The sequence below is a fragment of the Alosa pseudoharengus genome, unplaced genomic scaffold (assembly GCF_046254945.1).
Source record: "Alosa pseudoharengus isolate Yale_2024_CS ecotype anadromous, Long Island Sound unplaced genomic scaffold, YU_APseudo_1.1 YU_APseudo_1.1_scf_11, whole genome shotgun sequence".
Lineage (NCBI taxonomy): Eukaryota > Metazoa > Chordata > Actinopteri > Clupeiformes > Clupeidae > Alosa > Alosa pseudoharengus.
In genome coordinates, this window is record NW_027468576.1 from 11,506,117 (window position 1) to 11,520,782 (window position 14,666).

At 44.6% G+C, this 14,666-nt stretch overlaps 1 protein-coding gene across 5 annotated transcripts in view; it reads right to left on the minus strand.

The window, feature by feature from the left end:
• Positions 1-2,294: 2,294 nt before the first annotated feature.
• LOC143116714 (tumor protein 63-like) overlaps positions 2,295-14,666 on the minus strand; it is a 30,084-nt gene continuing 17,712 nt past the window's right edge. The window contains exons 3-12 of one of the 5 annotated variants that reach the window (XM_076278010.1): positions 14,508-14,666; positions 14,137-14,252; positions 13,354-13,463; positions 12,863-12,987; positions 12,545-12,627; positions 12,110-12,234; positions 7,370-7,515; positions 6,153-6,303; positions 5,010-5,103; positions 2,295-3,984 (exon numbers count right to left, since the gene is read on the minus strand). The exon at positions 14,508-14,666 is cut by the window's right edge and continues 28 nt beyond it. In XM_076278010.1, the coding sequence (XP_076134125.1) occupies positions 3,688-3,984; positions 5,010-5,103; positions 6,153-6,303; positions 7,370-7,515; positions 12,110-12,234; positions 12,545-12,627; positions 12,863-12,987; positions 13,354-13,463; positions 14,137-14,252; positions 14,508-14,666 (1,406 nt within the window). In that variant the 3' untranslated portion in view covers positions 2,295-3,687. Of the gene's footprint in view, positions 3,985-5,009; positions 5,104-6,152; positions 6,304-7,369; positions 7,585-12,109; positions 12,235-12,544; positions 12,628-12,850; positions 12,988-13,353; positions 13,464-14,136; positions 14,253-14,507 lie in introns of all 5 variants that reach the window. The other 4 variants (XM_076278008.1, XM_076278009.1, XM_076278007.1 and 1 more) reach the window with 4 other exon arrangements.

The window sequence follows — 14,666 nt, forward strand, 5'->3', positions numbered from 1 at the left end:
TGAGCTTGCCCCCCCTACAGGTGACCCTGTAGAAACTCAAACTGAGCCAGCTCCCCTAGAGCAGAGAACTAGAGGGAGGCGTAGGCAGCGGCCTCAGCACCTGAGGGATTTTGTGTGTAAGTTTTAAGCCATGTCTTTCTCTTCTTAGAGGGGGGCAGTGTAACAGGGCTGTGCCTGTTACTTCCTGTAACTGGGCATGCTGGGAGTGGGTTATGTTGTTTATGTTAATGTCTTTAAACTGTTGTTTGGGAATGTTTAATGTACGGGGATGTTATTGTGTACATGTCACATTCATAATGTTGAGGTGGATGAGTTAATTCACGTTGTTATGAGTTTGCCACCATTGTTATGGAAACTGGGGCAGAGCTACCCCTTGCTGTTAGCATTGTGCTTCGTCATCTGTGAAAATAAACCTGATCTTGCTTGAACGTCAATAAAACTTGACTGAGCAATACAGAACGATTCCTGGTTGTCACAGTATCAATAGTTTGAATGTCGATTGTGCTCATTGACAAATAGCGTTCAAAATTATTCATACCCAATAAATCCCCCCTGTTAAAGTGCTTTGTTAGACTAGTTTGGTTTCGTGATGTAGCCTATGATAAACGGCTTATGGCCAAATAGCCTATGTGACTCAGCTAATGTTATAGGCTATAGCCTACAATTCCCCCTCTTAAAGACAAGCTGGTGTAGCCTATTAGCCTAGGCTACTTACTATCAAAATGCACCGACAGGTGGCATGCACGTATGATTTCATGCACGTAGCCTATAAGTGAAAAGGGCCTCGCACCTGTCAAGGTCGTCTCGCACCCCCTTGCGACGGTGATTATTTGTGAAATTGTGCAAACGACAGCCTTTTCAAGTAATTTCAAGGAAGGAGTGGCATACATTGACCGAGTACAGAAGGCATCAATACATTGTTGGGGAGGATCATACGTTTTCTTCTCAATCACTTTGGAGGGTCATAGAACAATTTCTTGCTGGCGAGGGAGGGTCATGTCTTTTTTGACTAACGCTCCCAAAACTCCTCCGGTGGCCCCTTAAATAAATAAATAACGAACAGTCCCTTACACAAATGGTTATACAATGATAATTTCCTTACAGTAACGTAAACGTTTCTTCAGTTAGGAGCAGTAGCCTACTGTTTTTTTTTATGTTGCATTCATTTTCATTGGCAAAAGCCTAATATGCATGAGAACCTATAGATTTGAGGGAGCTGCAGCTGTTAGCATCAGCACGGTCAAACACAGCAGGCACTAGCCCAGTGAAGGATCGTGTAAACTCCATCCCCAGAAACCAGTTTCAAACCAAGCTTGCGCCTATATGATGCATGATCACTGATCAAATTGCTATTTTCTGACAGGATGAGCACAACCATGCTGGTTCTCTGAATCTCAAGCTCTTTAGCCTAGCATCTTAATGCTGTATGACAAACGGTGACAAAATGCTGTTGTTTATGAGTTCATATTTATCAAGGACTATATCACGTTTTATATGTTATTATGATCACTCGCATCGCATTACCATGGGGTTAGGCTACTGTGTGCTACGGTTAACTTAACATGCCCACCATTACACTGGAGAGATGTTAGAAAACTTTTAAACTTTCTTTTTATTCTCCCGATCGGGAGACACTAGCTACTTAAGGTAGTTCGCTCATTATCTCAGATCAGTGAAGAACTACCAGAGAAAACGTTGGGGAGAAAACTCAAAGACTTAGACTAGCTGTGTTACAGTTTCTCGTTGCAAAATTAAAATCTCCATGCGCTTTTGTAGGCTACACGCAGTCTCAAAAACACTGTTTACAGCTCTTGAGTCACGTACTAGGTCATTTTTTTTTATAACGATAATTTAGATAGGCCTAGGCTTCACTTATGGGGTGAGTGGTATTGCGTTTTCTAAAGAATCTCCCGTCTTGGTTTTGTACAGAAATTAATATTAAGTGACACATACGTAAAAGGGGGAAAAAAAGGTCACCCTCCGATATTTAGCAGGCGACGGTCTGGAATTTAATTTAATATTGTTGTAATGATAACTACACAGTTTACACAATAAGTACACTGTGTTATAAATATTGTATATCAATGCATTTATTGTCTGTTAATTACCCCAAATTGTGGTTATGTCTCTCATTGAACAGTAGCTTATTTAATGCATTCTAATCCATTGTCAATTCCGGGAACTTTTTGAAGTTTACATGAATCACGTGACCTTTACTAATTTTGAACACCCATTGTAGCAACTCTTTAAAAGGATGCTGGTAAACATAAAGAAAAAAAAATACACATTCAATATAAGCTAATGATATTTTATTCATTTTTTTCAATTTATATCAAAATAAGTACATTGGAACATATTTACAATGAATGAACATGTAGCAAAAACAAAGAACCAGCCAAACCCATAGGTACTGAAAAAAAAACTGTACAATTTACTACTTTTGGAAGTAGTAAGTATATTGGTAAGTAGCGAGTCACAAATTCAGTAAATTTTGAAAAACTGAAACAAAATCCCATACAAAAGCTACAATACAGTACAACTCTACTACGTGGTCTATGGTAAAAAATGCTTGGCGCCATCAATACAGTTCAACACATAAGACATACAAAACAGTTCAATACTTTTGGAGAAATTATTTTGTGAACATGAACAGTTCTCAAAAATGCATTCAGCACGGATTTTACAAGTGACAAGTATATAGGCACAAGACTATTTGACTATATCAGTCTCAGACCATAATGCCATTGGCGGATTAACACTTTGATAGGTGCAGATATTGTGAAATGTATACAGTCAAAAGCTAGCAAATGCCAGCATAAAAAAACACAAATGAAGAAAGTTTGTCACTGAAAAAAAGATTAACACATTAGTGTCATACTCTGAGGAGCAGAAAAGCCCATATATTTGGGGAGGGGAGCGGGGGGGCACACTGTTATGAGTATGGCAGAAACGGATATGCACCCTGACATGCAGCATGGTTCACCATCAGAAGTCTAAGACGACACCAACCAATACTAGCCCGAAGCAAAAACAAAATACCGTTTATTTCGTAAGTGCTCTGTCTCAAAGAATAAGGCAAAATAATACAATGTTCTATTGCAAAGCACCTTCAACCTCTTGATTGTTCTGTGTTAAAAAAGGGCCTCCAACAGTGTGACCAGATAAAAAAATAAACAAACAAACAGATGAAACAGATAAAAAATAAACAAAAAAGATACAACTATGGAAAATAAGTGCACTTTATTTGCAAACGTCTTTTTTTTACGCAGTAAGTAAAATGTGAGATATATACCACAGCACCGGAGACGCTGTAGTGGGAAATGGTGCAGGGAGTGTGAAAATGTGCTTGTCTGACAGGATGTGAAACACAAGTGTAGAAATGCATGTAAGACATATGGAAATGCTAATCTACGTGCAAAAGACTAAAATATATTTCTGCCGCAAATGTGTGTGTATGTGTTTTATGTCTGTTTGTGAGCCTGTGTGTGCGTCAGTGTCAGAGTGCCTCTGTGGGTGTGTGCAGTTGTGTGTGAATACATGTGTACAAAAGTGTGTGTGTGTGTGTGTGTGTGAATGAATGTGTGTGCATGACTCTATCTTTCTCTCTCTCTCTCTCTCTCTCTCACTCACTCTGTATACGCTCATGAATGTGTGCGTGTGTGTGTGTGCGTGCGTGTGTTTGAGCGCTCACTCCCCCTCCTCTTTGATGCGCTGCTGCTTGTTGCGTCGGGAGTCCAGGTCGAAGGAGAAGTCGGTCCAGTCGTCGCGCGGCGGGAAGGAGATGGTCTGGCGCAGCGTGAAGCGCACAGCGTCGATGACACGCTCGCCACGCGCCTCCGTGGAGCCCACGCTGACGGAGGAGGCGCCGCTGGAGGTGCGCAGGATGTGGGGCGGAGGCGAGAACTCCATGTTCTGGCGGTGCTCCATGATCCCCTTCCAGATGACGTGCTGGAACTCGGCCGGGATCTTCAGCCTGGAGAGATCCTGAGGAGCGGGGACACATGAGGAACGTAAGTCAGGAGACGAGCAGGAACAACAGTGGGAATAAGCATGGAGTGTGAGGAACAACAGTGGGAATAAAGATGGAGTGTGAGGAACAACAGTGGGAATAAAGATGGAGTGTGAGGAACCACAGTGGGAATAAAGATGGAGTGTGAGGAACCACAGTGGGAATAAAGATGGAGTGTGAGGAACCACAGTGGGAATAAAGATGGAGTGTGAGGAACCACAGTGGGAATAAAGATGGAGTGTGAGGAACCACAGTGGGAATAAAGATGGAGTGTGAGGAACCACAGTAGGAATAAGCATGGAGTGTGAGGAACAACAGTGGGAATAAAGATGGAGTATGAGGAACCACAGTGGGAATAAAGATGGAGTGTGAGGAACCACAGTGGGAATGAGGATGGAGTGTGAGGAAGTAGAGTGGGAATGAGGATGGAGTGTGAGGATATCTATTCGCCTTATTCATCCGGAGGCCAGAACGAGTCTACATGGTACACTTGCCATTACACCTCAGTCCAGCAGATGGTTGTGGTAAATCACTCCGTTTGCAAACTGCCAAAAAAACGTACTGAAGATGAAGAACAGGCCAGCGAACCCTTCTTCTTTGTCAATGAGCTTTTTGTTTTGTCAGGTGACTGGACTGAGGTGTAATGGCAAGTGTACCCTGTAGCCTCGTTCTGGCCGCCAGGAGAATTGTCTTCTCTGTTTTACACTGCACCACACCCCAGCACATGCCACTGTAGATCTATTGCCATACAAGTTGTAAGTATAAGGTGAGATATACAGGGCATAGAAAAATCTGTGTGATCCAAATGGGCCCTTGACATTCCATCCACTCTACATGCTGAAGATGAACCGCGTATAGAAATGTATGTAGGCTAAATGGGCTCTTGACATCCCCAAGACGTCCTTTACTCCACTCTACATGCTGGACTGCGTGGGGCGGTGTGGCAGACAGAGGAGGGTAGCAGGACATGAGAGCTGCAGGCGGCGTCTGTGTTTCTCACCTCGATGTTGTAGTTCTCAATCTGGTAGATGTTGGTCAACCCTTGAGCTGTAAAGTAGTCCAAGCAGGCTGAGCATCCCAGCCGCAAAAGAAAGCTGTAATGGTCAATGTGAAGGAGCGACGTCAACAACTTAATGTCATCATCACTCGCAAATGCAGTAACAAACCACATCAGAATGGGCTGTGTCTGTACGCTTTGTTCTGTGAACATTTCACACTTAAACACTACGATGTAATATGATTTAATATCAATATTATGTTTCTAAATCGCCCCCTTTAGAATGATGAGATTCTATCTACGTTCTGAGTAGTTCTGAGATATTGAGCTTCAAAGTCTTCGAATTCCATACAGTTATACTGGGGTGCGTTTCCCAAAAGCATAGCTGCTAACTAAGTTAGCAACTTTGTTGGTTGCAATGCAATTTCCCATTGCCAACCAACTAAGTTGCTAACAGGTTAGCAACTATGCTTTTGGGAAACACACCCTTGATAAGCGGAACAAACCTCTTTAGATATAATGTGCAAAAATTCATACAACTACAAGAAACACCTGACCTCACCTTTTTAATGTGTCACAGAATAAGAATATGTCAATAACTCAATTTTGACAAAAATGTCAGATAGAACCTTAGAGACTAGAGACAAGGAGAGGAGAATAAATACTGAGAAATGAGTGGAGGAGGAGGAGGAGGAGAGGAGAAAAGGAAGAGAGGTATGCTGAGGGAGGATAGTAATGGTGAGATGCACTGGTTAGAGAGGAGGAGAGGAGGGGTACACTGGGTAGAGAGGAAGGGAGGAGGACAGGGGAGGAGATGATAGGTAGTCTGTTAGAGAGGAGGACAGGGGAGGAGATGATAGGTAGTCTGTTAGAGAGGAGGACAGGGGAGGAGATGATAGGTAGTCTGTTAGAGAGGAGGACAGGGGAGGAGATGATAGGTAGTCTGTTAGAGAGGAGGACAGGGGAGGAGAGGTATGGTTAGAACAGAGGAGATGATTAGTACTCTATTAGACAGGAGAGGAGAGGTACACTGATTAGAAAGAAGGAGGAGAGGAGAAGAGAGAAGAGGATATGTACTTGTTAGAGAGAAGGAGGAGGAGGGGTATGGTAGTTAGAAGGAGAGGAGAGGAGAGGGGGGTGTTGTACCTGGAGATGCTGCTGTCCATGGGGTAGGGTGGCGGGGGCGTGCAGTGGGTGGAGGGCACCATGGGTAACTGGGGCTGCAGGCTGTGGGTAGGACTCAGGGCACTCATGTCCGTGTTCATGCCAGGGATGTGGGCACTCATCATGGGGGTCACTGCAGACCAGGCCAGACCAAACGGGACAAGACAAACGATAGAGGGTTACGTTTCATACTCTACAGACATTACACGTTACATACTCTACAGACACGTTATTCTACAGACACTACATATTACATACTCTACAATAGAGGGTTACGTTTCATACTCTACACGTTACATACTTTAAAGACACTACACACTCTACAGACACTACACGTTACATACTCTACAGACACTACACAATACATACTCTACAATAGAGGGTTACGTTTCATACTCTACACGTTACATACTTTACAGACACTACACATTACATACTCTACAGACACTACACGTTACATACTCTACAGACACTACACAATACATACTCTACGATAGAGGGTTACGTTACATACTCTACAGACACTACAGACCGCTTTGGAAGGTACGCAAACTAACAGTCTAGTCAAAAACAGCCTGTAGGTTTACATAAGTGACATGGAAAGAGGATTCCAAAGATCACTTACACACCAAACATAGCACACATTCAAACACACACACACACACAGACCACAGGATTTCCCACAGGGGTCAGGCTACTTGAGAGAGTGATGGCAGGAGGAAAAGTATACTTGAGTCCTAGGGTACACACACACACACACACACACACACACACACACACACACACACACACACACACACACACTCTCAAACAGACAGGCCCGGGAGCTCTGTTCTGACTGAGGGGGAACTGTTCACAGCGGATCACATTCATCCACGAGCCCACGAACAGGAAGACACATGTCAGGGACGGAGAGAGGGAGAGAGACAGGAGAGGAGAGGAGGAGAGGACTCGAGGCCACACGAGCCCAAACAAGAAAGGGCTCATCCCCCTAACCCCTAACCCCCTCACCCCCAATACACACTGTCACAGAATAAGAGAATCCCGTAGGGGGTAAAAAAAACATAGGGTCCTGGGAAGTAGACACAGAGAGAAGGAAGAATACTTAACAAACAGCCACCTATACACACACACACACACACACACAGACACACACCCACACACACACACACTAGAAGGCTTTTCCTGAGTCCACTTACTGTCAGTGAGCCCAGCAGCCATGCTGGAGGGCGTGAGGGAGTTGCGCTGCTGCGGGTTGATGAGCTGGCTGACGGAGGGCAGCTTGTTGACTTTCCCGTGCGGCGGGGAGCTGGAGCCGAAGGTGGGCTGGGTGGGGATGGCGCTCCTGGGGCAGAGAGGAGGCAGAGGAGGAGGAGCACACGGGCTGTAAGTCTGACTGCCCAAAACATCCCATCTTAAACAACAGAGCAGAGAAGGCCCCGTGGTTAGTAGGCCACAAGTAGACAGCAGGCAGGCGGGATCCGCATCTGGGTCTGGGGGGCACTTGGAGCTTTGCCAAGATCGCTCAAAAGTCACTCATAACATTACACAGTACAGATCCTTATACTTTATATTTAATCGATCTATCTGTCTGGTCCTAAATACTGTTTTTTTTGTGTGTGTTGTGAGTGGTGCTATGGCTTTTGCATTGGCTCATAACATGTCTGCGGCATTCCTTGTGTCACACTGACCAAGAACCCATTCTGCTGTGATGCTGAGCACTTTGGTACAGATTGAAAAGAGAAAGATGAAAGTGACAGTATATGGAAGAAAGTCCTCTGGGGTATAGAAAACAAAAGACTTGGTAGAAGTGGGAGAATGTGTGGCCAATGCTGGATATCCATGTTTATGAGAAAGGATTCAAGGAAGTTGAAGTTCCATACATGAAACATTGTCAATTATAATGAAAATACTTGTATAGGTTTGATGATGCAGTTCTGAAATGTTGTATTTGCATTTGCAGATTCACTTTAACAAAACCAAAATATGTAACTGTATTTACATTAGAATGTATAATCCATTTTATAGTCATATCCTTGCATCATTATCAGTGAGAACAGTCTTAAAGTATAGGGAACTGATTGATCTAGAATGTGTCTGTAGTTTGGTGAGGGCCAGAAAAAAATGAAATGTAAGAAAATGGAAAGAGAGTCAGAAGGAAGAGTAGAAGTCGGTAGCAGACAGGAACATTTATTGAGTATACACAAAAGTGCAAGAGCCTTGATGTCACAAAAAAATCATTTTTAAACATTAACAACAAATAACATCAATTGTCATCCTCTCATATGCCTTTCAAACAAAACGGATATGCTTTTATTTTCTTTAAGAAAATACACAAAAAAAACAGAAAGAGAAAAACAATCAAATCACTCTCAGTGACGAACGAAGAAAGAAAAACTGCCCTGCAGTGATAGAATATAACATGACCAGCATAATCTTATCCATAAAATTTTATCCCAAACAAACCCAACCAAAGGCACTTGAGTCCAGCTCCAACAATGAAACAGGGGGCAGAAGCGCAGTAGAAAGCCAGAGAGTTCATTTCATTCCTCTCTCAAAAAAGCCCAAAGAGTGACTACAGTACGAGTCCCACAAACAAACAAACAAAACACTGATGCTTGGTTCCCGACCTACTTCAACCTCCCAGACTCACCAGGAAAGGGAAGTGGCCAGCTCTGAGGCTGTTCTGACTGTGTGCAATGTAGTTTTTTGTGCAATACCAGCAGGTATTATATTCATTTACAAACTACACATCTGAAAACTACAGGAAGTAGAGAAAATCCAGCATACTAATGAGATTTGTACATTGGTGTGCATGTGTGAAAACATCTAGCAATAATTAATATATGACACCCAACAGCTACATTTAAAAAAGAAAATCATTTAAAAATCGGCCATGCAAAGAGTTATGTCTTCATTAACCTTTGGAGTATGAAAAGACCCTGCATTAAGAACGTACATTCTTCATGTGTAAGAGGTGTGACGGTGTGTGATGCAGACAGCTAGGGGTGTGAACTTGATCCATGACTGAAGAACACTACCTTGAGTGAACTGAATGCTACGATAAGGTGACTGCAAAAGCTACTGTTTTACTTTGACATCTACTCCAGGGGGCCACAGAGCTATGGCCACTGGGTGGGCCAAACAGGGACACAGAGGAAGACGAGGAGAGGAGGAAGAGGAGGTTGAGATGGAGAAATAATGGAAGGCCAGTGCAGTCAGCCAGAGGAAGAGGAAGAGGAGTAGCAGGTGGAGGAAGAGGAGGAAGAGGCGGCGGCTGAGATGTGGGGGCTTCTGTGTTGTAGGACCAGTGCATTCGGAGCAGGACGAAGAGGAGGAAGGTGAGGAGGAAAATGAGGAGGAGGAGGCTGAGAGGGAGCGGAGGCCAGTGCGGTCAGAGCAGGAATGTGAGTGGACGGAGGAGTCTCAGGACGAGCTGCAGCGTCTCTTCTGCTCACACGCCGGCTCCAGCAGCTCCGAGCGCAGACGGGCTTTTAGCAGACTGCCACCATGGAGACAGAGAGAGGAGAAAACATAGAGACAGACAGAGAGACAGAGAAGAGGAGACTTATAGATGGGTATGACTAGAGAAACTCAGTAAAAAAAGGCGGAAAATCTGGGCACAAGTCCAAACCTACCAGTTGAGAGCAGAATATTGTAAAGAGAACAGAAACACACCTTCAGACTGCCAGCGATTAAGAAGTGTTGACAACCAAGGGAGGCAACTGAAATATTTACAAAATATGGACACAGGGACCAGGAATAATAATTACATGGGCAAGGTGTGTCAGAGCAGAGAGCTAACCTCACTCCCAAGTGTGTGGTATCACATTCAGGTAAACCACCACTGTTGAAATGGAGGTATAAAAGTCTCAAGGGAAGGTGCTTATCTATTCCAAATATCCATTTCCCATTTTAGAATAAAAATGAATGGTTGTGCAAATACTTCAAAGTGCCAGAAAGGAATTGGTGTGCTGATGAGGTAAGCTGATTTGTGTCTATACAGAAGCTCTCCACATGGTGGCATTAGTGTTTAACTAATAGAGGCTCCTTTTAGGCAGCGGTGGAAAATTTGGAGGGAAAAAACAGACAGAGACATGATCATGGTCTAAACCAGCTGGTACTTTTTATTAGGCAAAGTGGGAAGAGCAGCCTGTGGATGTTAGAAGAAAAGCAGAATAGAAGAGGTGTGGAGAGGCAGAGTCCTCGGGCATGCAAGAGAAAAAGATAAGGAGAAAGATTCTACTCAAGAGGTCTGCCTTTTAAACACAACACACATGGAACACATCACCACAATCAAATAGGACTTAACGTCTCCTTTAATCCATTTTAACACACTTTTTACACAAAGGTGCAGTAGACAAAAGTGAGGCTACTCTAGCGGTATCTTTGAGGAGACCACTGGCCAATACTGGTTTGAATCCCACGAGAAAAACAGCCCTTCTGTGTTTGTGAAGTCTCTGAAGTCCTAATGGCTACCTGGCTGGGCTGCTCACCTAGTTATTAGCACACCCTCTTACCCCATCCCAGCACTATAAAACCTGCACACTCCCACAAACTGGTGAGAAATGAGAGCTTTAATAAGGACCAGGGTGCTCTGTGACTATACTACACTACACACACACACACACACACACACACACACACACACACACACCTACTATCTCAGTAGCAGGCTTCTGTCAGCCTCCTTAATGAGAAAACGCCATAGAAAAAGCAGTAATTATCACAGACCGTTTAAACACACAGTTCAAAGCTATAATTTACATATCCCTCACTCCAGTCTTTTTTTTTCCACCCAATCATCTCTAATGCCCCCCACCCCCACACTTCACTTCTCTCTTTCTTTTCTCCCCCTTTCTCTCTCTCTCTGGAGACCACGCCACTGAGGGCCGAGTCTCCGAGCCTGGGAAAGAGTGGAGATCCACCTCCGGGAGTACCTGGAGCTCAGGGAGCCGAGGGCTCCGCCTGTCTGGAGGCTAAAGGGGCTTTAGCTGGTGGCTGAGGCTGGACGAAGGCCCATGAATGGGGTGGAGGGAGCGGGAAGGGGAGTTAGTTGGGGGTAGACGGCCCGGCATAGATCCAGCTCCAGCGCAACCCTGCTTTATTCTGCTCTGCTCTTAACGCAAGGTACACCCTTTCGTCATGCCGCAAATTAAATAAAAAAAACATGATGCAAACACCAGTCATGGTTGACTCAACGCTTAGTAACTATTTGCCAAGCAAAGCAGAAGCTCAAGTGGCCAAGGCCCCGGTGAGCAGAAAAGAAAACAGATAAGGCATACTGGAGCGCTCCTCTCGGGCACGAGGTATTGGCGAGCCAGCCAGGTTATCTTCAGGACACTTTGTGCTCGTTCTCATCACACGCATGCAATTTCTTTCCAACTCACGCCATCCAAAGCCAAATAATAACCAGAATTCCAAGTGTTGAATGGTAAGTAAAAGTGAAACACACACACACAAACACACATGCAAGCAGTACTCAGGGAGTCTTTTTTTACGGGTATTACCCCGAGGTGACTGTGCATTCGTCTGCATACCTCGCCTTTTAAAATGTCAACTCAAAGCACCAGTGCCTAATAAGGTCACATCCATTTACACACAATGGCAAGCGGGGGCCATGCAGTCAGGCAACAGCAAACACAGCATTAACACAGTAACAGCCAAGGCAAAAGAGAAACAAAAACCCAGCACACACACAAGGGTGACCCTGGCTGAATGCTAGTGTGTGGAGTTAAGTGTTGTTATGTAGTTATGAAAGAGACGCACTATTGCACGCTCTTTCATGCTTAGTGTCTGTCTTTCTTTTTTTTTCTGTTTCATGTTTAGTGTCTGTCTTTCTATCATTTTGTCTCCCTCTCTCCCCCTATCTCCCTCTGTCTCTCTCTCTGTCTCAGCACACTTGATTGTGTGTAATGTACTGTTGACTCTGTACTCACTGTTTCTGCAGGAGGCTCTGCTGCTGCTGCCTGTAGGACTCAATAGTGTGCTGAGGCAGAAACTGCATGAGCTCCAGAGACTCTTTGATTTTCACCAAAATCTCATAGATTTCACGCCCTTTAATCTGCAACAGAGAGAGAGAGAGACAGACCATGAGTCAGGGCCTTCACAAGGCAAATGTAATGTCTGTTTCACTGAGGCCACTTTCTGAGGGCATGTTGATTCATTTAATATGATGTGTCAAAAGGTACGTAATAGTTAATTGATAGAAAAGCACACTTTAATTATACTTGGTCTCGGGGTTATAGTTAGCTCTAGGTTTAAAGTTATTGAGATATAACCTGCATTATTGTTTCCTTAATTAAGTAGAGAGTAATCATTTCAGATCATATAAAGCAGAACAGGATGTTGTGAAAACAGAGGTAGCTACTCACAGGCAAATATAAAACCTCATCATCAGTAGATCTTCTCTTCTTGATGGAGGACTGGATTCCGTGGGATGTCTGGCGGTAGTTGGCTGTTGGACAGACAGGGACATGGTGTCACAATGTGCTCTGTGTCCATGAGCTGGACACTGTTTGCAAGCGGGACAGAGAGACCAACCAAGAGAAAGGAAAAAAGCCCCACCTACAGTACCAGCATGCACTAATGTTGGATAAGTGTGTCTGTGTGTGTGTTGCGTGAGGAGAGTGTGTTGTGTGTGAGAATAGAGCCCTGCCACCAGCCCCAGCGCTACTTACGGCGCTTCGTACCCTCACTGCTCTTTGATCCGTCGGTCACGTGCTGCTTGCGGATGCTGTCCTCATCCGCCTTGCGGTCTCGTCCTGGACAGGCGCAGATCCTCGCCTCGAAGCACCGCCGACCCAACACCTGGCCACTGCAATGGGAGAGGGGGGGAGAGAGAGAGAGAGAACATTACATTTTCAGATCAATGAAAAAACTAAAACACTTTTTTCATGTCATTAACTTGACACACCCATAGAACCAGTCTATTTACAGTACAGTACAAAGGTACTTTTCGAGTGAATGAGCTTTTTGTTTAAATCCAAAACGAAGGTGGCATCATATTTTGACACTCTGATGTTTTCATGTAAACACCAGGAAAGCACTTGTTATTGTTCCACCAAAGTTGGCCAGATAAATGAAATTCAAGATCAGTAAACATCTTTTAAAGCCCGGATTTCAACACACGGGAAAAAGGAAAACTCCAAAAAAAAGAAAAAGGCAAGAGGTTGGGCCGTACTCTCTGGTTTCCAAGGTGACGATGATGAGGATGGGGCGTCGGTTCATCCCTCCTACACAGCTGGAGTTGCACATGAAGTTGTACAAGATAGTAGTGAACTCTGTTCCCACCTTCGTAAACAAAACACAACACCAGCAGAGTCAGATATCCATCCGGGACAATAGGGGCAATCACACACAACAACCCATCTATTCAGTGTGTAAGCGTATGGCATGTGTAGGTGTCAATTTGCTTGTTGTCCTGGCCAGTTCAACATGTCTACAACCACATCCAATAACAAACACACAAAGAATTTGTTTCTGTGCCAATGTTCAGCATGTGTCTTGCTTAATTTAATACCACAAACAAACACATACACACACACACACAGAAACACACACACACACACAGAAATATCAGTTTGATCCGATGGTGAAACAGGTTTGGTGGCTGGATTAGGGTGAAGGTAATAAACAAGTGTGTGTGTCCCAGACAGGACCGGGGTCTTTCAGGGACACAATCCACAGCAGGAGGAGCAGCTGGTCATGGTAGCTGGGTGTGTGTGTGTGTGTGTGGGGGTTGGGGAAGGGGCAGAAGGTGCATGACTGCTGTCTGTTTCAGAGAAGGTCAACAGCTTTAGCAGCGGCTACAGCCCTCACCTCTGAGTTATTAGCCCTGGAAGTGGTGTGGTAATAAGCGGGTGTCAGCCTGATGGGGCTCCAGGGCAGGAGTCTGTCAGGAGGGGGCCGGAAGAGTGGGGAGGTAGGGGTGTTTGGTGGGTGCTTAGGGGGCAAATGGGCTCACCTGGGGGGGCTCGTAGGGCACTAGAACGCTCTGGCGCCCGGTTATGGAGTCCTCCACATACTGGGCATGACTGTTCCCCTCAACCCGAATCAAATGGCTGGGAGGAGCAATTTGTCCTGGAATGAAAAACACTTACGTCAAACACACACTTCAGTCACAACTCTACAAAAAACTCTTTAAGTAACATGTGAGATGTGGCTCACTTCTGTGTTTTGATCAACCTTGCACTTCTTAAAACATTTTGGCGCAATACCAACTGTTAATGACGCCAAATAAAACATTACATTTAGTTGAATTTCTTTTTCTGTTGTATGACTCACTTCTACTTGCATACACAAGGAGGGTTAAATTGTGTAAAAAGGTAAACAAACCGTCGTTGAACTCGCGGCTTAGTTCGTGGTTGGGGCAGCGCTTCACCACCTCGGTCACATGCTCGGCCTTCTTGTATACGGGCATGGCCCGGATCACTGCCCCCTGCGGCGGGTTGGTCAGAACTTTGATCTGGATTGGGCATGTCTTGGCGATCTGAC